The following is a 24,753-nucleotide window of genomic DNA, read 5'->3' on the forward strand; positions in this document are numbered from 1 at the left end:
TAGCATATGTTGACCTTTTGGTCTTTGTTGACCTCAAAATAATTGGTTGGTTGAATTAAGTGACCTGAAATATAAATCCTCTTCAAATTTCAAGTCAATGGGATGAAAATTGAGTATTTCAGAATTTCCAGCTTAATTTGTGACCTTTGGCCTATGTTGACCTTTTGACCTCAAAAACAATTGGCTTCTTCCTTATGATAAACTCTACCATATGGTGAAGTTTTGTGAAGATTGCTTTAAAATTGTGACCTGTAGGTGATAAACAGACAGACAGACACTCAAACAAACACAGACAGACAGACAACCAGACAACCAGACAAACAGACAAACACTCAAACAGACAGACAGACAGAATAACAAAATCGACTAACCAATTTACTTGAAAAATCTTCGATTTTCACAAGTTACAAATGAAAAATCACTCATCGAGTGACACTTGGCGAAACGGAAAGGCATTCACACTTAACTCCACCAGGCTGAACAGTTTACATTTTGTATCCCACTGACGGGTCGGATCTGAATCCGGACCTCAACCAAAATGGAATCAGCTTGTTCTTGTCACCTGATCAACTCATCCACCCAGGTTCGTCATAACTCGTTCACAACTTTTTGAGATATCATGCTGTACTGTTACGAATCTGGAAGCCACGAGCACTCAACATACAGGTCCTTTCGCTCAGTTATTTCGACGAGTAAATGTGGATAGGTAGCTCCCCGTCCCTTGTTTAATGGGTAATTAAATGTTCATGCACTGTGAGATATTTTTATAGAAAGGATTTTTACCCCTTATAACTACAACAACACCAGCATCACCCTCACCTTCACCTCGCTTCCTCCCAACATCCTCCTCTGGCACCATTGCATGCGTGCGTGTCAACACGTACATGGGCGGAGCTCACGCAGGATAATGTTCCTCTGCCTGTTTGGTGGGCGGTCCGCAGCGACGGCCTTGGTGCCCGTTTTGGCCAATGACAGGGCAACAAGCGCACTTTGCGTGCCAAAACCATGCAGTGAGGAAAGTGGGGAGGGAGGCGTCCCTTCCCCCCCTGGACAAGGGTGAATAAGGTTGCGGCGTGATCGGACAAAGTAGGGGAGTTTTGGTTGTCGGGCCGAGCGCGAGAGAAAGAAGAGGAGAGTTTTGGTTGTCGGGATGAGTGCTGAACGGAGCTCTCGACTCTGCTCGCATCTCGCTGGCGCCTGGTTCTTCCATCGCCTCTCGCTGGCGCCTGGTTCTTCCATCGCCTCTCGCTGGCGCCTGTTTCTTCCATCACCTCTCGCTGGCGCCTGGTTCTTCCATTGCCTCTCGCTGGCGCCTGGTTCTTCCATTGTCTCTCGCTGGCGCCTGGTTCTTCGGACCGCATCGTGACGCTGGTCTGGGTCCCTTGTCTCGTCGAAGACTGCACGAGGCGGGAAGGTCCGTGTGTGTGTGTGTGTGTGTGTGTGTGTGTGTGTGTGTGTGTGTGTGTGTGTGTGTGTCTGGGGCCCTGTCTGAAAGTAGGAATTGGATAAGTGCCTTCGCTGTACATTATTTGCCTTGCATCTCTTATTAGTCATGATAACTCTGCCCTTACGTGCTTCCCTCCTTACCCACCTGCTGTTAATAAATACCCCATTTGTTGAATGTTTCAGCTCGTTTCTGTCCCTTCCTTCATTGGTTTAGCAAGGTGCGTGTTGGGAAGTAGCGAGGGTAAATTGTGCATTTGGACCGACGGATCTCGGTAACCATCGGCTCAGTTTACACACAGTTCAAGCACGCTACTGGCTCGTTCCGCTCGAGCTCCGCTGAGGGTGAATTTCCCCGTAGTTTGGACGACGTGGGTATTTAGGTAAATTGAAATTGGCAATCGACCCTGTCCCACGTGGCCGACTTATTGGTGATCTTCGGTCCGATAAGGGACCCGTCGGCTCCGGAGTTTTCCGGGGTGACGACCTATAAATTCCGGGTGTTCGGCAGAGTCGACCCTGCATTTCCACCTAGCGGTCGTGCTCGCAACCGATCCCCGGCCCGCAACAATACATCGTGTTTGGCCCAATTCCTCAATGGAGAAGAATCACCTGAAAAATTATTGTATCCAGATCGGGATCTTCACCAAAATCTAATCAGTTGTTCCTTGTCAAACTCCCAAGCTGCCCACCATGTTTCATCCGAATCCATCCATAACCTTTTGAGACATTGTGCCATATATAGTTTTTGGCCCTCTCTCTCTCTCAATAATGAAGAATCACTTGAAAAATTCTCATATCCTGATCCGGATTCAGATCTTCACCAAAATTAAGCGTTGATGCCCTTGGCTGGTCACCTACACACACAAACATTTTCAGAACGATTTCTTGAAAACTGTGGCCAAAAATCGTGTGACAAACAGAGAAACGCGACAGACCAACATACTTGGTGAAAGTTTTTTTTTCGCCAAGTAACAGATAAACGACCCCAAACGCAATGCCCTCTTCACTGGTGAGGGGTCATCAAAAAGTAGAGAGAGAGGAGAGGAGAGGAGAGGGGAGGAGAGGAGAGAAGAGAAGAGAAGAACAAATCGAGGCGAAGCTTCACATAAATGTTCCTCAAGCCTTGGGGGGATACCAGGGTGTTCACAAATAATTGATAATTAATAGGTCACGTGGTCTGGCAGCCATATTGGATTGAGCGAAAATCTTTTTTAAATCTTTCTTTTGAACTGCTTCATTGATTGACGTGAAACTTCACAACTATGATCGAGTAGTGATGCGAAATGTATGTTTTAAATTTCAACCTGATCGGACGCACGGTCTGGCGGTCAGAATTATTTAATTTTTTTAATCTGGGTTCTTTTTGATTGTTTTTTTTTTGTGAATAATGCTTACTTGACTGCCTGGATGTGTTTGGGGGTAGAGGAGTAGCAGCTCTTACCCAAATCTTATCCAGGTCCCCCCGAATGACTTCATCTTTGCTTTTTTGCTTGTTCGGTTTCCTTCTGATCATTCCAGTGCAGGATTTTACGAACTTGGACCTCCGTTTGTTTTTCATTGGATTCACTTTAATCCCATTCTGCATTAACTTGCATAACAACAAACGTGATGGATCAGTGTTAAGCGTCCGTTCAAAGTTGGGTTGTATCAAAGCTGGACGTCTTGGTACCCATTCACCGCTGGCAGCAGTTATAAAGTGGCGGTTCAAATTATGTTTATTATTAATTACGTAACACACCATTACACAAACACCACGCTGCTCAAAGCAAGTCCTGGTCAGGGTCTGCAATCTCTGATTGTTCTTTTCCTTGTTAAATTTGTCTTGTTGACAACAAATCGTGACAACCTCAACATACGATCCCACTCGAGGCCTGAAGACCAATTTCAATTTTTTTTTTTTTTTAATATCCAAACATAGCCCACGACCTTCCTCTGGATGAAAAAGGAGGCCATGCAAAGATTGGTCGCACTGGCTCCCGCAGGGTGCAAATGCATGAATGAACAAACACACAAACTTTCCTTCAAATATGTATGTTTATATGTATATATACGCGATAAGGTTTGTTACCTAAAGTGGCTCACAAAGCTTCTGGAATAATCCGAAAATACCTGGGGAAGTACCTGAGAGAAAAGGATGTGCCGATGCACAATGAAAGAGTTGGAGAACTTTCTCTGTTCACCCAAAAAGCTGAAATCCTTCAGCTTTCCATACGATGTGGACCAGCGCAAGGCCTGAAGGATCATAGACGGGCGCGTTCTACAAAACCCCCGATGCATCGCTGCCAGTGAATGGACTTTGAACCTTGCGGGAGTGCCTCCTGTAATCATGGCAGGCTCGGTGATTTATTTAACAGATGTCTGCAATTGGAAAGACGATGCTGCTGTGCACCATTACCAACAGAGCAATGGCTGCTGACTTTTCACCAACGGACATCTTTGCGACGTGAAAATACTGTTCACGTGGGAGCCGAATGTATTTGGCAGACCTTCGTGAGGAAGACACCATGATCTGGTTTGGTACTTCTGAACATAGATTCGAAAGATCATATCTGGGTGTTGTGAATGTGCAGGGTATGTTGAAAATCAACATTTAAAATGATGATATTAATCATGGGGAGGTGAGGCAAATATATTTTGTGCTGTAGCTAATAATCTCCCCCCCCCTCCCCCTGTCTGTAGCAGGGGTCAGTAAACCACTTGCACTGTGGCATGTATACAGGCGAAAATTGTAAGTGGTTTTCCTCTCCCCCCCCCCCTTCACCGGGGGCGGGGAGTAGGTGCAGGTTACTTGTGCCCATGACCTGACCCTGGGTATTACCAACACATCGGAAAAATTTAGGTGTAGATCGACCCGGCTCTGTTTTTTGTATGATTTTTAGATGTACAGTATATATATATACGCACACACACACACACACGCACGCACGCACACCTTTTTCAATGCCGTAGGATGCTGCCTGCTTTGTAATTTTTCTTGTGAAACTATGACAAAATTATTGCTCGCAGATTTCAGGCAGAGAGCACGAGGAAAAGCTGGAGCGGAAACGAAGAGCGATGTATCGAGCCGTGGATGAAAAAGTAAATCAGATGAAGAGGTGGTTCAACGAGAGACTGGAGGTGAAGCTTTCTCACCTTGAACACCAGAGGGAGAATCTGAAAAAACAGATGGATTCTCTCCATGAAGCGGAGTCCACACTGAAAGCATCACTGGAGGAGCTGGAAGCCACATCCTTTCTTCAGGTGAGATTTCCTCGAGAGATTGGTTGGAATAAAACAAAAACTCTCACAATTGATTTTCAGCAAATTATGTTAAGCATTTGGTTGGAATTAAATTTTGAGCAACTAAATCACGATATATATATATATATATATATATATATATATATATATATATATATATATATATACATATATATATATATATATATATATACATATATATATATATATATATATACATATATATATATATATATATATATATATATATATATATATATATATATATATATATATATATATATATATATATATATATAACCACATAAGCATCGGACACTTATCTAACCAATATACAACAAAATAGCTAGCTCTAACTATTTCTGAGGATTTCTCTTAGACTCCCTAAAACCACAATTAAGTGTGTGTGCGTGTGTGTGTGTGTGTGTGTGTGTGTGTGTGTGTGTGTGTGTGTGTGTGTGTGTGTGTGTGTGTGTGTGTGTGTGTGTGTGTGAGTGATATATTCAAAACATGTGGAGTGTGACGAGCACTCCCCCGATCTCCATTGGACACAGTCCTACACCAAAACCTCACCTCCAACCCAGAGGCCTCGGCCCGGCAACTCTGTCAAACACACAAAGAATACATGGTTAACATCAGTTAAACATTAAACAGAGCCGCCTATCTGGAGTTTGGCCTTGTTCGCTTTCATGAGGACAGCATAGCTATAAATATCGAACCAATGATGACTACATTAATCGTTTATACATCAGATGCTCCTCCTGACTGTTATGGTGAGCATCGCCAGTTTTCACCTCCTGACCGCGGATTACATCTCACACGGTAAAACCGCATAATCCGCAAAGAACAACCATCCGTCTGCCACCCAGATGATTGTTCCAGCTCACGCAAACCATTCAACAAGAAGGCACGTGATGCGATCGCTGGGTAAATCGAAACATGCGGAGTGACGAGCACTCCCCAGATCTCCATTGGATATAGTCCTTGATTTAACAAGATTCACAGAACCAGGCCAGACAAAATCATAAGACCAAACATAATCCACCCAGAGACCACATCAGGTTTATATGTTGTACTGATGCAATAACAACAGGGTCAGGAATGTGCAAGAGGTAATCAACAATAACAAAATGGTTCCAATTTCTCGCCAGAAAATTTAATCTGCTTGTTCTTGTCATCTACCCAACTCATCCACCCAGTTTTGTTTTAATCCATACAAAACTTTTTGAAATTTCATGCTATGTATAGTTTTTGGCCCTATGTTCAATGTGAAGGAATTACTTACAAAATATTTTTTTTCTCGTATCCGGATACGGATCTTCACCAAAATCGAATCAATTCATCTTTGTCACACACCCAACCTATCCACCAAGTATTATCTGAATTTGTTCATAACCTTTTTGAGATACTGTGCGAAACGGTATCTCGTTTTTGACCCTAATCACTCAATGGTGAAGAATCACTGAAAAAAATTATTGGATCTGCATCTGGATTTTCACCAAAATCAAAAACAATTCATCCTTGTCACACACCCAACCTGTCCACCAAGTTTCATCAGAATCATTCCATAACTTTTTGAGATATTCTGCTGAAAGGCAGACAGACAAACAAAGAAGCAGTCATAGACTGGTACTTCCGAAATCGTCAACTTGACCTCTGACCTTGTAAAATAAAAGCTGTCTCTTGAGAAGGTCGCGACGCAAACCAGAAGTTTCTACGATGATTCTGTAGCAAACCATCAAAAATCGAATGTTTTGGATGTTTGACCTCACCATGACCTTGACCTTTGACCGATTTTGACCAAAATCTAATCAGCACTAGCCATCACCCTCCTGAATCACGTGGTGTAATTTGACATTGGTAGCTTCTTCCGTTCTCGAGTTATCGTGCCTACAAACAAACAAACAAACACACAAACAGATGACGGAAGTCATCAATATACTTACGAAATGTTTAGGTTTCTTAAGTAACAAAGACAGACAGACAGATGGGGGTGTAAACCCATCTTGACCTTGGGTGGTGGAAGTAATAATAATACAAGTTCCCCTGTAAGGAACTTTGATGCAGGCCATTAGTCCCATCAAAGCCTGCCCTATTATTTCCAACTTATGGTTGTTTGTCCTTGCTCTATTCTTTTTGAATGCTGAGCATCAAGCAAGGAAGCAGCATGTACTATTTTTAAAGTCTTTGGTATGTCTCAGCTGGGGTTCAGAGAGGATGCTCGAACCATTATGCGGCTGCTGCTCAAAAGCAAAGACACCGACTCGTTTCACCCTTATTTGGGCTCGTCAGGGCAACATCTCGCTGTTCCATCCAAAACGGTGGTCTTCCCTCATTGGTCTTCCATATCGATCCCACCTTTCCCCCTCTTCTTCCCATCTTTCATTCCCACCTCCTTTTTACCCTTCCCAAACTCCTCGGGAAGATCTTTCTTGGCTTCATGTGAAGTGAGTTTGTTTTACGTTTTGGGCCTCAAAGGGCCGATGGACTTTAAGCTGGGTGTTCTGTCTCGCAGCAACAGTGTGCATTAAAGAATCCACAATGTCAATGGCTTTCAAAAGAGAAGGCGAGTTATTGCCTTCACATTCCACCTACATCCTTGCCATTGAGCAAATTTTCAGTCCTTCCAAACACTGGTTGCTAAGGAAACTGAAGCACAATCGTTCATCGAACACTGTAAACAATTGAACAATCGTTATCGTTTGGAGTTTGCAAGTTCAAAATCAATGAGGAAATCTACATCTGTTGCTGATCCTTGTTTCGTTTCCATCTTTTTCAGGGCTACAAGGACGTCTTGCACAGGTAGGACTATGGAGATGTCTTTCAGCGTCTCGAGCGCGTTCTTATATTCCTGTCTCTTTCATGTTTTAAACGATTGGAGATATTTTAATTACTCAACAATTCATTGTTCTTCACCTCCATAAATAAAAAATAAAAAAAATCAACAAAATTCCTCCACTTCTTCCATGATGATTCCCACTCGTACATCTCGGATTGTTTGAAGGTCACTGAACCTGTCACTGGATCTTGAATGAAGGACTTCATGTTTAAGTTGAACCATCACATCCATTTTCATACCCAGCTGAACTACTGAACTATAAGTGTGAATCGAAAATGTAATCCGTTATTTTTCTCTTCCTTGGCTCCCCTTTACCTTTCTTACCTTGTTACCTCTGCCACCGTAGTTGAACGGAGGTTATGTTTTCAACCATGTTTGTCTGTCTGTGAGCAGGATATCTCGAAAGGTTTCGAACGGATTCGGACGAGACGTGGTGGACAGGTCGAGTGTGTGACAAGGACAAACTGATTAGATTTCGGTGAAGATCCGGATCCAGATCTGGATGCTATAATTTTTTTTTTTTGAACTGATTCTTCAAATTAAACAAGAGATTGGGGCCAAAAAAGATACAGTACCTTCATAAAGTATTCACACCCCTCGACTTTTTCACATCTTATGTTACAGCCTAAATTTTACAGCCTGAATATTTTGTCACCAATCCACATAAAATACCCCATCATGACAAAGTGTAAACATATTTTAAGAAAATTTTACTAATTAATCAAAAATGAGAACCTGAAAATATTTTGCATCAATAAGTATTCACCCCCCTTTGCTCTGACATGCCAAATTGAGCTCAGATGTATCCAGTTTCCTTTGATCATCCTTCGGATGTCTTTACCACTTGATTGCAGTCCACCAGTGGTCAATTCAATTAATTGGATATAATTTGGAAAGAAACGCACCTTTCTATATCAGGTCCCACAGGTGACACTGCTCATCACAACAGAAACTCGACCATGAAGTCCAAGGAAGTGTCCGTAGAACTCGACCATGAAGTGTCCGTAGAAAACCTGATGGAATTGTGAGAAGGCATAGATTTGGGGAAGGGTGTAAAACGATTTCTGGAGTGTTGAGAGTTCTCAAGAGCACAGTGAGCTCCATCATTGGGAAATGGAAACAATGTGGAACTACGCAGACTCTTTCTCGAGCTGGCTTTTGACCAATATGAGCAACCGGGCAAGAAGGACCTTGGTCAGGGAGGTGACCAAGAACCCAATGACCACTCTGACAGAACTACAGAGTTCCTTGGCTGAGATGGGAGAACCTGCCGGAAGGACAACAGTCTCTGCAGCACTTCACAAATCTAGGCTTTATGGGAGAGTGGCCAGAAGGAAGTCACTCCTGAGAAAAAGGCACATGACAGCATGCCGTATGCCTGGTGTTGGCTTAATGGTTAGGATGGCAGGCTTGGTATCCCATTGTCCTGAGTTCAAATCCTACGTCCTGTTGTATTAACACCAGGTGGGGTTGACTCAGCCCGTCATCCTTCTGAGGTCAGAAAAAAATGAGTAACAGCTTGTTGGGATGATTGAGCCATTCGAGTATCCTGCGACGGAATGGTGACTTGTCCAAGATTGTGCCCAATACTGCAGGAGACTGCTTCGGCAGCACCGACGCTCTGTACAGAGTATGGTCCATTGCAGAAAGGCACGTGAAAGACTCTGAGAGCATGGGGTAAAAGATTCTGTGGTCTGATGAAATGAAAATTGAACTCTTTGGCCTGAATGCAAAGCGCTACATCTTGCAGATACCAAGCACAGTTCATCACCCATCTAACATTATCCCTACCTTGAGGCACGGTGGTGGCAGCATCATGCTATGGAGATGCTTTTCAGTGGTAGGGACGAGGAGACTTGTAAGGATAGAGTGAACAACGAATGGAGCCAAATAAGGCAAATCCTTGATAAAACCTGCTTCAGAGTGCAAAACACCTGAGACTGTGGCGAATATTTACGTTCCAACAGGACAACGACCCCAAGTATACAGCCAAAGCAACACTGGAACGGCTTCAGAACAACAATGTGAAAGTCATTGTGTGGCCAAGCCAAAGCCCAGACTTGAATCCCATTGAGAATCTCTGGAAAGACTTGAAGATTGATGTGCACCGACGCTCCCCATCCAACTTAACAGAGCTTGAGAAAATCTGGAAGGAAGAATGGGAGAAAATCCCCAAATGCAGATGTACAAAGCAGATACAGACATACCCAAGAAGACTCGAAGCTGTAATCACTGCCAAAGGTGCTTCCACAAAGTATTGACTCAGGGGATGAATGCATATTGATACAAGACATGTCAGCTTTTCATTTTTAATAAATTTGTAAAAAAAAAATTCTAAAAACATGTTTTCTTTTTGTCATTTTAGGATATCGCGTGTAGATCGGCGACAATTTAAAAATTTTTTTAATCCTTTTTAAATTCAGGCTGTAACACAACCAAATGTGATAAAAGCCAAGGGGGTATGAATACTTTCTGAAGGCACCGTATATAGCACGATATCTCAAAAAGTTAAGGTAGGATTCGGACAAAACTTGGTAGACAGGTTCGGGTGATAAGAATGAATAGATTGGAATTTCGTGAAGATCTGGATCTGGATACGATGATTTAAGTGATTCTTCACAATAATTTAGAGACGCAGTTGGGCTAAAAATGATCGAAATGGCACATTATTTCAAAAAGTTGTGGATGGGTGATGACAAAATTTGGTGGATGAGTTGGGTTGGTGACAACAACAAGCCGATTAGATTTTGGTTGAGGTCCGGATGCAGAACGACCTATCGGTGCGATACAAACTGTATGCTGTTCAGCCTAACGGAGGTATCCGCTCTATTGAATGCCGTTTCAGTGAAATGAATGTGTTTCCTCTTCCAGGTTAGAGTCCAAGCCACATTTTACATCCAAACATTCTCAACAACCCAGATTGCTGGACTTCCATGTGCAGGAGCAGAATGGGAAATCACTCATCCATCTCAATGAGAATCTTCTCAAAGGGATTCAAAGTAAGTAATACCAGAGTTGGTGTCGAAGCCACCCAATGCTCGTCTGTTTATACATTTATCGTTTTTTAAAAGACTCGTCTAATAATTAATATTTTTTTATAAGGCATTGCAGTGAAGTCTGATCCAAATAATTTTAAAGAAATGTATGTATTTGTATATTGTAATCAGTAACAAGAGCGCAAGTGAGCACAATATACACCCGAACAACAAGGTATATACAGAATTGTTCTACAACATGGAAAACAGCATCCTGGTTGCCATGGCAACCACTTTAGATGACGAACGTATGTCACGACACACCGTCTCCACAGTCTGTACCTATGTACCAAATATGAAACGTGAAAGTTGAAACCTTTGGGTGTTAGAGTGCGGACAGAAACGGATGGACGGACAGACGGATGGACGGACAGACAGACGGAAGGACGGACGACCGGTATCACATAATACGCCCCGAATATATATATATATATATATATATATATATATATATATATATATATATATATATATATATATATATATATATATATATATCGGGCGTATAAAAAATAGTGTGGTAGATAAAAACATTAGAAAGGAAAAAATAACTTGCACCAAAAACTTTAACATTTTCACGCTCACGCTGATGCTCACGCCGGGTGTATCGCTATAGCTCTCTGTTCTTCGAACAGGTGAGCTAAAAGGTAGAGATTTATGAAAATGAGAATGGAAAGGAGAATTAACAAGGAGCTCTAGGTCCCCCACCTTTTGGATGGTATGAGGAATAGATCTGTTGAATATGAAGGATAAATTTTGAAAGGGTTTTGAAATATCACGTACGCAAGCCAAGTTACCGAGATGGTTGCCACGGCAACACAATTCAGCCAATCACAGCCCTGATCTAATCAGGTTGAGACAATGTCTTGAAAAGTAGATATCTGCAATATGAATGTGAAATGTTCAACGGTTTTTGAAATATCACGAACACAAAAGTACATAGACGGATGATCGGTCCGTCGGTCGGACGGAACTCATTTTAATGTCCCCCGCGACCGACCCTATCGGAGGGGTGGGGGACATCAATGATGTTCACCATCTATGTATTGGGAAGAGTGAGTGCAAAATCCAAGACATGTGGGTGGGAAAGGTCAGGGCATGTTCCATTGGAATGGGATGGAAATGAACATCAAAGGAGATCGAGATGAAATGCTGGAGACTCAAATTTAACAGCATTTGGGGGGGGGGGCATGGAGAGGACAGAGGGTGCAAAACCAGAAATGAGGCAGAATAAGACTGAGAGATTACCGACCAGTCGGCGATTGTGGAGTGATAAGCACGTAGACTCAGTTTCATTGCAAGAGATTCCAATGATCTTGGAAGCCTTGATTTCCAGAGCGTCAAGCTGAGCAAAATGTGAAGCAGGGGAGCCAGCCCAGCGGGGAGAGCAGTACTCCATCAAGATGCCAATGAAAGCCTTGTAGTAGGGTTGGGCACACATCGACTTTTTCTCTGTTGTCCCGTTAAAAGGAGCGTTTTTTTATGGCCATTTTTCACGCTGATCACGAATCCGTTGAAATTTTTGACTGAGGATGATGTCTTACTTAGACCTTTCCTTCCTCTGAGTAGCCGGATTACAGGCACACGCCACTCCGCCCGGTTATCCTTTATTTACCAAACTATTGCTCTGAAACCCAGAACAGTCATACTCGATAGTCTGCAGGATCGCTCAGTTTTAGGTTTTTCGATTTCGGATCGTGGGGCTCCCAGGGAGGTTCCCCCAAATTGACTCCATTCTAACATCCATGACATTTTCCGGATTTTGGATTCAGCAGAGGTCTGTACTACAACCTTAAGAGATGACCGTCAGCCAACTAGGGGATATTTATTACGTAATGCTGTGATGTTGGCTGATTTTCAAGCAAATGGAGGAAGACCTATCATAAATGACAGGGTGAAAAATAGCAGAGAGAGGAAGTGTAAGAGCAGCAGAGCAGGTTTTTAGGACACGTGAGCTGATGTCATCCGGTCCATTTGCAGTCAGAGTCGAGGGTTGCCAGAAACTTTTCCACCTTCTCCGGTGCAAAAGACAGAATTTAAAAGCAGTTGGGTATGACTAGGAAGGGGAGGGAGAGGGAGAGAGAGAGAGAGAGAGAGAGAGAGAGAGAGAGAGAGAGAGAGAGAGAGAGAGAGAGAGAGAGAGAGAGAGAGAGAGAGAGAGAGAGAGAGAGAGAGAGAGAGAGAGAGAGAGAGAGAGAGAGAGAGAGAGAGAGAGAGAGAGAGAGAGAGAGAGAGAGAGAGAGAGAGAGAGATAGATAGATAGATAGATAGATAGATAGATAGATAGGTATGTTGTTCATCTTTCGGCTGTTCCTGTTAGGGGTCACCACAGCGGATCATCCGTTATGATCCACACACTGATTTGGCACAGGTTTTATGCCGGATGCCCTTCCTGACGCAACCCTGGTCGCCTCTTACGACACAGGGATAAGGATTGGGTTTTACCATGATTCTGGGCTGCCCTACACCCTCTCATAGCACAGCCCAGCACAGACCTCCCGTCCTCAAGCGATCCTCCAACCCAAGCCTCCGAGTAGCCGGATTACAGGCGCATGCCACTACGCCCGGTATAGACAGATATATGTATATAGATATATACATACACACTGATGAGCAAAAACATTATGACCACTGACAGGTGAAGTGAATAACATTGATTATCTTGTAACAATGCCACCTGTCAAGGGGTGGGATATATTAAGCAGCAAGTGAACAGTCAGTTCTTGAAGTTGATGTGTTGGATGCAGGAGAAATGGGCAGGAGTAAAGACCTGAGCGACTTTGATAAGGGACAAATTGTTATCGCCAGACGACTGGGTCAGAGCATCTCTGAAACGGTAAGGCTTGTGGGGTGCTCCCAGTCAGCAGTGGTGAGTACCTACCGACAGTGGTCTGAGGAGGGACAAACCACAAACCGGTGACAGGGTGTTGGGCGTCCAAGGCTCATCGATGCGCTCGGACAACGAAGGCTATCCCGTCTGGTCCAAACCAACAGAAGATCTACTGTAGCAAAAGTCACAGAAAATTTTAATGGTTGTCATGGGAGGAATGTGTCACAATCCAAGGTGTATCGCACTCTGCTGCGTATGGGGCTGCGTAGCCGTAGACCGGTCAGAGTGCCCATGATGACCCCTATCCACCATCAAAAGCTCCTACAACGGGCACGCGAGTGTTGGAACTGGACCTTGGAGCAGTGGAAGAAGGTCGCCTGGTCCAATGAGTCCGTTTTCTTTTAGATCACCTGCATGGCCGTGTACATTTTCGCCATTTACCTGGGGAAGTGATGGCACCAGGATGCACTGTGGGAAGACGACAAGCCGGTGGAGGGGGTGTGATGCTCTGGGCAATGTTCTGCTGGGAAACCCTGGGTCCGGCCATTCATATGGACATCAATTTGACACGTATCACCTACCTAAACATCATTGCAGACCAGGTACACCCCTTCATGGCAATGGTATTCCCTGCTGGTTTGAGGAACATGATGAAGTGTTCATGGTGTTGCCCTGGCCTCCAAATTCTGCAGATCTCAATCCGATTGAGCATCTGTGGGATGTGCTGGACTGACAAGTCCGATCCACGGTGGCTCCACCTCGCAACTTAGAGGACTTGAAGGATCTGCTGCTCATGTTTTGGTGCAAGATACCACAGGACACCTTCAGGGGTCTTGTGGAGTCCATGCCTCGATGGGTTGGCGCTGTTTTGCCGGCACACAGAGGACCAACAGCATATTAGGCAGGTGGTCATAATGTTTTGGCTCATCAGTGTATATATTGTTGCGGGCCGGGGGTCTGGTGAGAAGACCACCTGGGGGGGAAGCTATCTCGGCTCCCACCAGACTCCCCAGAATTGTAAGCCGTCACACGCGGAGAATTACTTGACGCGGCAGGTCGCTTCACCAACCGTGGACGCCAATAACTCAACCACGTGACCAAGGGTCCTCCCGTCTCTGGGTTAACTGGGTTACCTAATTAATCACGTGATTTAATTACCAGGGAACATGCTCTCGGTACGCCTTGTCCGAACCGAATCACTTTACCGGAACGGATCACTTTACCGGATCGAATGCAGCCGAGCGACACTGCCAAGGACGTACCGGCTAAAAGGAACGGATCGTTGGGAATAAAGTCCCAGCTAATCGAGGATTCGGACCATGCTGAATCAATGAAAGAAAAGACAAAAACGAGCTGGGAACATTCCTAATAGTAATTTATTAACAAGCAGGTGAGGAAGGGTATGTGGTACGATCAATCGATTCATTGGGGTGTGCAAGCAGAGATAGGGAAGAAAGGTGTGGTGCGGCAATAAACAAGCAACTTCTGAAAGCGGACGCAGAGCAGATTTAACCAGAAAATAATAATAACAATAATAATGATAATAATAATAATAATCTTCTGCAGTCTTACTTATATGGACAGGTGCCAGGACACACATGCATGCACACACAGAGACAGAGGAGGTATTGCAGCAAGACAGGAGAGGAGTTGAGGCTACGTTCTCTCGGTACCTTTGTGTAATTGATTGCCCGAACGCGCCGCCAATTTGTTTGTGGGGAATGCTCCGTGGTGCAGTACCCCCCTGACAGCTGGCACATCGTCTCTTGCTTTGGGCAACTCTTGTCGAGTACCTGGGCGTGAAGGAGGGGCTTGAGTTTGGAAAGTGGAGTCCAGAGCGAGTGCACAGAGTGGTAGGCAGGACCAGTTGGGTGGGTGGGGTCAGCGTCGTGTGGGTGGGGAAGAAGAGGCGGAGTCAAAGTGATGACGACAGAAGGCGGAGTCGAAATGATGATGACAAAAGGCGGAGTCGAAGTGATGACGATAGAAGGCGGAGTCAAAGTCAAGCTTGAACGGGAGGCGAGGCAGAGCAGAGAGAGGGAGAATGGCCCGGCCATCCGCCCTTTTATAAGCCCCGTGGCGCGGGGCGGGGAGCCACCCCGAAGCGAAGTGTCGTCACCCGAATCAGGTGCTCTGATTGGCCCCGACCCCCTGTGCGGCCCGGCCGCGATGGCCGGAAACCGCTTCATTCCACTTCCGGCCAGGTGAACCCACGCTGTGGAACCGTGTCGCTCCTACCCCATTACATGATATGACCGAACTCTGCGCCATGAATTGCCCTGCAAGAACCCCAGGCTGCACCCTGACGACCGGCCGAGGGTCCCGCATGCCTGATCTGGCACCCCGACTAGCGCCGGTCAACGTGCCTGCCCAGTGTGCGCCATGTGCCCTGAGCTGTACAAAATGCCTCCGCCCGATCGCAGCCTTGCTGGCCATAGAGTCGAGAAAACGCTCACCGTCCATGGGGAACATCCGCGGCTGCAAGTGAGGACCAAAGGTACGATGTTATGGTGAACCCATGCACAGACGGTAAGATTTGTCAATTCGTGCCCTGCTCTCTATGATAACAGTGTCAGGAGCGGCACACAGGTCTGACTTTGAGAGCACGTTCTGTACAGTGTGCGTATATCCGCCATTACGCACATGGCTAGTGCTCGTGTTCGCTCGATCTGCTATCGTGTGTGTGCAGGGTGAGACCCGATCGATATAATTAGTCCAGAAATGGGTTGAAAAGTACGTGCCGCCCGTATCGTGCACAACGTGGCATGGTTGTCGTTCTACTATTATCGGCCTCTGATGATGTTGCCATTGGCACCAAGCTACGAGCCACGCTCTTGTCAATAGTTGGTCATCTGCTTCTGTGTGGTGCAAAACACCATCCGTACAGCCTCTCAAGAGATATTCATTCGTATGCCTTTTCAATGCAACGAGCAATCTCCCCCCAGATCATCGGAAGCTCGATTCGATCATCTCGAGTTGCCGAGCATATTGCATTACTCGCTGCAAAAGTTGGGTTGAGGGATCGCTTGATGACGGGAGCTCTGCGCTGTTAATGCTCGTGCGGTGGCTCACATTTACCTCAATAATAATCAGAAAAGAAGAGTAGGAATGACGTTAGAAATGAAATGAAGAAGAAATGATGTAAGCAAATCTAGCTATGAGATCCTCGCAACGCATGCCCCTGTTGTCCCGCAAGACAAAAGGGAAGGGACTATCTACACGTATATTAATGGAATAACTGTCTTGGGACCAATATCTGTTGGATGCATGCGGTTCCCAGAACCGCAACAATATATAGATATATATTGTTACGGATTCGCGCCCGCCGGCGTGCTGACGGCCACGTAACTCGAATCGCGGCACGTCGCCCACCGGACGGACAATCCAGTCGTGACCCTCTCGGACTAACGCCGGGAACCAGTCACGGGTGGACCTTTCGGTCTCACCGCGATCGAGCCAATCAGCCCCCGCGTGGGATAGGGTTGCTCGCCAAATTCGACCGACCTAAGTACCCACACGGAGGGTAGACCGGGCGATCGCACCTCGCCGCAGGTCGACTTCGGACACGGGCCACTTAAGTGACCCGTTCCGTACTATCGGGATAACCGAGCGGTGTTATCGTCGGCCTCGACGGTTCGATTAATTATCGGGCGTATTCAGCCCACTACCAACCCTTTACGTGAAGCAAGATGAGGATTCAATGAAGGAAATGACGAAGCGAAGCGGGCAACAGTTCAACACAAAGCACATTTATTCGCGACGAACGGAAAGCACACATATTCAATTCCACCAAAAGCACATAGAAAAGAAAAAGAAACACAATGCAATTTTACACAAAAAGCAAATGCGACAATGCAGATCTAATACCGATTACGCGAGCACACGGCAACACTTATACAATTTTACTTCACAGACGGCGCCGACAACACATACCCAAAACCAAGGAAAAGAACAGCCTCAAGGATGAGGCGGGCCTGAGGCCGAGACCGGGTCGGGCCTACCCGTCTGGTGATGAGACGCGGAGCGGCGATGGTGCCTCAACTCCGTGGGCCTCGCGGACAGTGTCTGGTAGGGGGTGGGAAAAGGGGCCCCCTTGGTCGTACTATCTCAGCGCGGGGGGAAACAGGAGGGGGTTGCTGATGCTCGGGGTATAGAGGATTTCCACTCTGCCTCGAGTCCCGCGACGAGCGCCTCCACCTCGGCCAGGTCGCGCCGTCGGCCTCCCTGGTGTGCAGCTCCCTGCACGACGCGAGCACCCCCTCGTCTGCCCTCGCCGCCTCTCCACAGCTCCGTCCCCTTTTGCTCCAACTCCAACGCACACGACGACGACCAACTCCTTCTTGCTTCTTCTTCCCAACTCCACCGCCCGCGAAGTCTTAACTCTCTATTCACTTGACTGACGAACGCGGTCGCTTATATCAGCCCCGTGGCTTCGCTCTCTCATCTTTGACCCCCTCCCTTCGACCTTTCACCTCGCTCCCCATTGACCCGAGAAAAAGTGGGCGTGAATGCTTTTTGATCCATAAATTTGCATATATCGATCGCCCTCCAACGCCCTGGAGGCGGGGCCAAATCGCCCCTCGCTCACCGATTGGACGGAACAAAAGTGGGCGTGTGTCGTTTTTGATCCGTTTTTGAAGTGGAAAATCCATGGTTTTGTACAGGCTGTTCGGCGCGCGCCCTGCACGAGTCCAACACCGGTACCCACAAGCGGCGCAAGAACGGTGGCGATGCGACGGTTGCGAGGTGTGACGTGAAGCGGCGCCGCGGTGGGTGGTTGATGTTGTGGTTGGTGGTGGTAACAATGGCGGTTGGTCCAAAATAAAGATAGTAAAAGAAAAACGGCTATCCTGAAGAGTCGCAGCACGCATAAATGACATGTATTCCCACTAGACAACGGGTTTGGGCCTAACTACACATATACTTACCGAGATATCTCACCTAAGGGACCTGAATGGTGGTTTGCGAATTTGGTAACCACAACACTACCCCCTCCCCTTTTTACAGACTCGTCCCGAGTCGTCAAATTCTCGTGTGCCATCATGTGTAGTTTTCCCCTGGTACATTTTACCTACGGATCCCTGAGTGCGACATTCATGGTATTCGTGTCCCCAAAATAAATAACCTGAGGGCTGCGTAACTACCTAAACAAACTCACTCACACGGACGACTTAAATAAAATTGCCGGCGCTAAGACAAACATGCTGGGGGCGAACTCATATTTACAGTACATCTTAACCTTAACTTACAAATTTTACACTAAACCATGGCCCAGGATCAATGAACTCTGCAAAAGAAAAGCAGTTAGCAGGGAGCCAGGCTGCCCACATGCAGTCTCTGGCTCAAACAATGCAGGTGACAGGGAACGTGGCTGGCTGCTCACACGCAGTCCAAGGCCTTCCCTTTTGAACTGAACGCGGTGAACCACAACGGTGCATGGGCTGCACAAACGCAGTCTCCGTGCCAGCTCAAGTGGCACACGCAATGAACACAACGAATGGATGGATGAATGGATGGACGCAATCACGGTGCACGGGCCGCCACTGCAGGCCCGTGTTGTAGCTGCCAACAGGGCAGTTCTCGCAGCTTGCAAACTGTTGCCTTGCGGATCCTGGCGCACATGGAAATGAACAGGGGGGGGGGCAAAGCAAAATTTGAACGGGGCTGGTGAACAGGGGCAGTGGGCATGGCATGGCAAAGGCAGCAGGCAAACACAGCCCGCAGAAGAACTGGCCGGCACAGGCCTTGAAGAAAAACAGCCAGCAGATGAAGTGGCCGGCACAGGCCTTGCAGCACAGCAGCTGCAGACGATCCAGCCGGCACAGGCCTCGCAGCAAAACAACAGCTGCCGATGAAGTTGGCCGGCACAGGCCTTGAAGAAAAACAGCCAGCCGATGAAGCTGGCCAGCCTTTGCCGTTCAGTGGAGGTTGGTGGAGGGGGTGCGGTGGTGCTGGCCACTCGGAAGGCGGGCTCGGACCTACCTACCTGTCTCCCTCCCAACCTATCGCCTTTGCCTGTCACTGTACATACCCACTCCCTTAATTTGTCAAACCCCAATTTAGCCCCAACTTATTTTTTTGTTGTTTTTATTTTTACTCCCCCACTATAAATCGTCCCCTAACCCCCTTTATCGTCTTTGTTCGGCTAACCTATCCTGTCACCTAGCCTACTCCCAACCCCTACGTTCCCTTCCCGGAGGGGAATAAGGGAGAGCTAACGTCCTGTGTTGAGGCCCAACGAAGCCTCAGGATGGCCTCCCCAGAGTTCAGCGATCTATAACCAAAGTGGGTCCAGCGGCCCACAACGAGAGCGAGGGGATGGATGGTGCGGAGGGGTACACTTCCTAATCTACTCTAACCATTTAACCGTTAAACTACCCCGGGGCTTTCAACAAGCGCCTCTCGCTTAAACTATTGGTTCTAACAACCCAGATTCCCGTCGCCTGTGTTGGTGTCCTCACAATTTCGGGCCTCGCCCCCCAATTTTCGCTCCGTGCCCTCACACGGTCTCCTGGCTGGGACACGTGGCTCCCTTTGGCAGGCACGACCCTCTGCCGAATCTCCCGCTATGGCACCCCCGGGCACTACACTGCCTCCGAGCCTACCAGCTCCCTAACACCGGGGAGTGCCCCCCATGGTACCTCCCCTGAAACGCACACGTGGCAGGCTGGCTTCCCAGGCCCCTTTCCGAGGGTCACCCTTGCCCACAACACTGCCCACGCGGCTAATGGCGCCCCGGGCCCCCGCACCAAGCAGGCGCGCCCGTGCCCACTACTCTATCCCGGCCCCCCATGGGCCCATGGCCTACCGCGGCCGACTAGCCTGGTGCCCGGGGTACCCACTCAGCGATACTCACCTTTCGCAGCCACGCTCCCAAGCCCGTCAACAGGGCTCCTGCACCCCTCCAAATGGGTTTCGAGCCTACATTCACACCAACAACAAAACAACCTCCATTTTTCAATTTGACTAACCCAGCTAACTCACTTTACTCTGACCCCGGGGTCCCTTGGGCGGGAGTCACTCCTCCCCCCAATCACTCATCGCACCATGCATTCCCCATTCGCTCCATTCACACAGACCCGCCGGCCTCACTCACTCACCAAGCACATGCTTCCACTTCACTCACCAACTCTTCAACACACACACCACTGAACTCTGCCATCCTTCTATCTGCACCCCCTAACTAACTCGTGCTCCCACGTCGTCCCTTAAACTACAGCACGTTCCTTTTAACACTACGTAGCTAAACTACGTCAACTCTACACATTCACTGTCTGTCACTGTCTCCAAATCAATCATTTTATTTCCCAACCTAAATCTCGCTACAATCCCTCTAACTAATCCATTCCACGGACTCCATGAGGACTTTCCCCTGCCCCATGAAGTCGGTCTAACTAAGCTAACCCTTCCCCCTAACTAGTTTCCATCCTGTGCCTAGGGTAAGGGGGTCTTCCACCCCTTGCCCAGGAATCCTTTGCACCCGAAAGTGAGGCTTGCTTTTTTTTTTTTTCCATGCGCAGCACCTGCGCGGCAACTCAGAGCTCGCGCACTTTGCACCTGCCCGTGACGTCATGCAGCTGCACGTGTTCCTCGTCCCTCCTTGGACGGTACCATCCGGCAGAGATACCCCTCCTGCCGGATTCCAACCCCACGTGCAGCCATGGCGTCACCGTGCGCATAAAAAAAAAACACAAGCCCCACGTCTCGAGGGGTTCCCCACGCGAACACATGTGCTTTGCCCGTTGGAGCTTAACACACACGATCGCGTGGAGAACCCGTCCGGTCCAAATCCGTTATCCTGCCTAAACTTTGTCCGTCCGCGGGATCGGCAAATCCACCGCGTGCGTTTCCGGACCGGGACTTCACTCTCGCAAGCGAGCACGTGGCGGTCTCGTGCGTTGCACAGCACGAACCACGTGCTCGCGGCTGGGTGAACCCGGCACGGTCCCCGAAATAGCTACAGCCGCTACTCGGCTTTCGTTTCTCCCATGTCGCCGTCTCCGTCTCCATTCGACCCACGCACACCTGCGTGTTACGACGCACACACTCCACTCCATCACATTCACACTGGGAGACGCGGCTGCGTGCTCCCGCATGCCGACCGACATCTCCCTTACATACCGCTCTCTCACACACACGGTCTCCCTTGCATACGGCCGTTCACTCACGCGTGCCTCACTACTCACACAAACGGGGGCACTCAACCGCTGTGCCTCATCCACACACCGTGCCTCACTCATACACGCGGGGGCACTCAACCGCGGTGCCTCATCCACACACGCGGGGGCACTCAACCGCGGTGTCTCATCCATACTCCGTGCCTCACTCACACACGGTGCCTCACCCACACACGCGGGGGCACTCACCCGCGGTGCCTCATCCACACTCGGCGTGCTGGGAAGCACGTACTCTGGCACCATCGCCACCACACCACTCACACACGGGGTCGCTTCCACACACGGGGACGCACTCACACCTTGCACCACACACACAGGGACAACTACACTGGGGATTTGTGTCCCCACAAGGGTCTCCGGGGCCTCTACACCCCCCAAGCTCTCCAAGCACCCGTTCACAGCACCCTTTACTCAACCTCGCAAAGCACGACCGAACTCACCTGGTCGTGACTCGCCTCAAGGGGGCATACTCCCTCCCCTCGTTCCTGGAGGAGGCCATCCAGGTGCTCGCACTGGGTCCCTACACGCTTCGCGAGCTCAACCTCACTATCCTCCACTACCTCCGTGTGTGTGTGTGTGTGTGCGTCACTTACCCCGTCCAATTCACCCTCTATCTCCCGTGTCTCTATACATTTATAAGTTTCTGTTGTCGTCACCTCGTGTCTCGTCTCACACGTTTTGGTCTCCCCATTTAATTTTTCCCTCTTGGTCACCGTCGATTCCTCTGTCACGACCCTCGCCCAACACGCCCCCCGAATTATTTTTTTACCCGCCTCCACCGCGGGCCTGTCAGCCGTTGCACCCCCTCCCAGCTCGTTTGCTCCCACACGTGGAGTCGCCATTTTGATGTCCCTGGTCACGGCCTTCATGCCCGCCTGCAGGCTTCGGCCCATGTTCTGCGTCTCACCCCGCAGGTTTTTAGTTTCTTCCTTCATGTTTGTTTCCATTCCGTTCATTTGCTGTGTATTCGCATCCAATTTTTGTGTATTCGCATCCATCTTTTCGTTCATTTGTTGTGTATTCGCATCCATCTTTTCGTTCATTTGTTGTGTATTCGCATCCATTTTTTGTGTATTCGCATCCATTCTCGCTGTCATTGCCGCCAGCATGGCGAATAGCTGGGCCATGTCGGGTGCGCTTGGGTGAGCCGTTTCGGCAGGGATCGGGGAAGGGTTTTGGTGGAGGGGGGGAGGGGAGGTGTCATACACTGCGGCCGCTGCCGCACCGATTTCGGGCTCTGGGTTCAGTTGGACGAGTTCATGTTCCTGCACGGGCATTCCATCCTGGGCCATGGATTCTACACATTCTACATCCATTTCTAATACCCCCGGCTCCCGCTCGCCTTGAGACGCCATCTTGCTTCTCTTAAAGGGTTAATTTCGCTCGCTCGTAATTTGGAGGGAATCGGGGGTCGCTTCTCTCACCCCTGGACCGATTCCCGTGAATTTAGCCGGAGACAGGAGAGCCCGTTTTCCTGTTCTCCGATACCAGTGCCGCGAGGAGGGCGATGGATTTGTATCGCACGACCTGACACCAGTGTTACGGTATTCGCGCCCGCCGGCGTGCGACGGCCACGTAACTCGAATCGCGGCACGTCGCCCACCGGACGGACAATCCAGTCGTGACCCTCTCGGACTAACGCCGGGAACCAGTCACGGGTGGACCTTTCGGTCTCACCGCGATCGAGCCAATCAGCCCCGCGTGGGATAGGGTTGCTCGCCAAATTCGACCTACCTAAGTACCCACACGGAGGGTAGACCGGGCGATCGCACCTCGCCGCAGGTCGACTTCGGACACGGGCCACTTAAGCGACCCGTTCCGTACTATCGGGATAACCGAGCGGTGTTATCGTCGGCCTCGACGGTTCGATTAATTATCGGGCGTATTCAGCCCACTACCAACCCTTTACGTGAAGCAAGATGAGGATTCAATGAAGGAAATGACGAAGCGAAGCGGGAAACAGTTCAACACAAAGCACATTTATTCGCGACGAACGGAAAGCACACATATTCAATTCCACCAAAAGCACATAGAAAAGAAAAAGAAACACAATGCAATTTTACACAAAAAGCAAATGCGACAATGCAGATCTAATACCGATTACGCGAGCACACGGCAACACTTATACAATTTTACTTCACAGAAGGCGCCGACAACACATACCCAAAACCAAGGAAAAGAACAGCCTCAAGGATGAGGCGGGCCTGAGGCCGAGACCGGGTCGGGCCTACCCGTCTGGTGATGAGACGCGGAGCGGCGATGGTGCCTCAACTCCGCGGGCCTCGCGGACAGTGTCTGGTAGGGGGTGGGAAAAGGGGCCCCCTTGGTCGCACTATCTCAGCGCGGGGGGAAACAGGAGGGGGTTGCTGATGCTCGGGGTATAGAGGATTTCCACTCTGCCTCGAGTCCCGCGACGAGCGCCTCCACCTCGGCCAGGTCGCGCCGTCGGCCTCCCTGGTGTGCAGCTCCCTGCACGACGCGAGCACCCCTTCGTCTGCCCTCGCCGCCTCTCCACAGCTCCGTCCCCTTTTGCTCCGACTCCAACGCACACGACGACGACCAACTCCTTCTTGCTTCTTCTTCCCAACTCCACCGCCCGCGAAGTCTTAACTCTCTATTCACTTGACTGACGAACGCGGTCGCTTATATCAGCCCCGTGGCTTCGCTCTTTCATCTTTGACCCCCTCCCTTCGACCTTTCACCTCGCTCCCCATTGGCCCGAGAAAAAGTGGGCGTGAATGCTTTTTGATCCATAAATTTGCATATATCGATCGCCCTCCAACGCCCTGGAGGCGGGGCCAAATCGCCCCTCGCTCACCGATTGGACGGAACAAAAGTGGGCGTGTGTCGTTTTTGATCCGTTTTTGAAGTGGAAAATCCGTGGTTTTGTACACGCTGTTCGGCGCGCGCCCTGCACGAGTCCAACACCGGTACCCACAAGCGGCGCAAGAACGGTGGCGATGCGACGGTTGCGAGGTGTGACGTGAAGCGGCGCCGCGGTGGGTGGTTGATGTTGTGGTTGGTGGTGGTAACAATGGCGGTTGGTCCAAAATAAAGATAGTAAAAGAAAAACGGCTATCCTGAAGAGTCGCAGCACGCATAAATGACATGTATTCCCACTAGACAACGGGTTTGGGCCTAACTACACATATACTTACCGAGATATCTCACCTAAGGGACCTGAAT

General features: G+C 48.6%; 1 protein-coding gene across 2 annotated transcripts in view; it reads left to right on the forward strand.

Annotated features, from left to right (window-relative positions):
- LOC147033645 (E3 ubiquitin/ISG15 ligase TRIM25-like) overlaps window positions 1-24,753 on the forward strand; it is a 45,980-nt gene that overhangs the window by 13,534 nt on the left and 7,693 nt on the right. For both annotated transcript variants that reach the window (XM_085871700.1, XM_085871701.1), the window contains exons 4-6: window positions 4,453-4,686; window positions 7,466-7,488; window positions 10,397-10,524. In XM_085871700.1, coding sequence (XP_085727826.1) covers window positions 4,453-4,686; window positions 7,466-7,488; window positions 10,397-10,524 — 385 coding nt within the window. The remainder of the gene's footprint in view (window positions 1-4,452; window positions 4,687-7,465; window positions 7,489-10,396; window positions 10,525-24,753) is intronic.

Source organism: Eptatretus burgeri, chromosome 2 (genome assembly GCF_056783735.1).
Source record: "Eptatretus burgeri isolate ZD-2024b chromosome 2, Ebu_testis_v1, whole genome shotgun sequence".
NCBI lineage: Eukaryota > Metazoa > Chordata > Myxini > Myxiniformes > Myxinidae > Eptatretus > Eptatretus burgeri.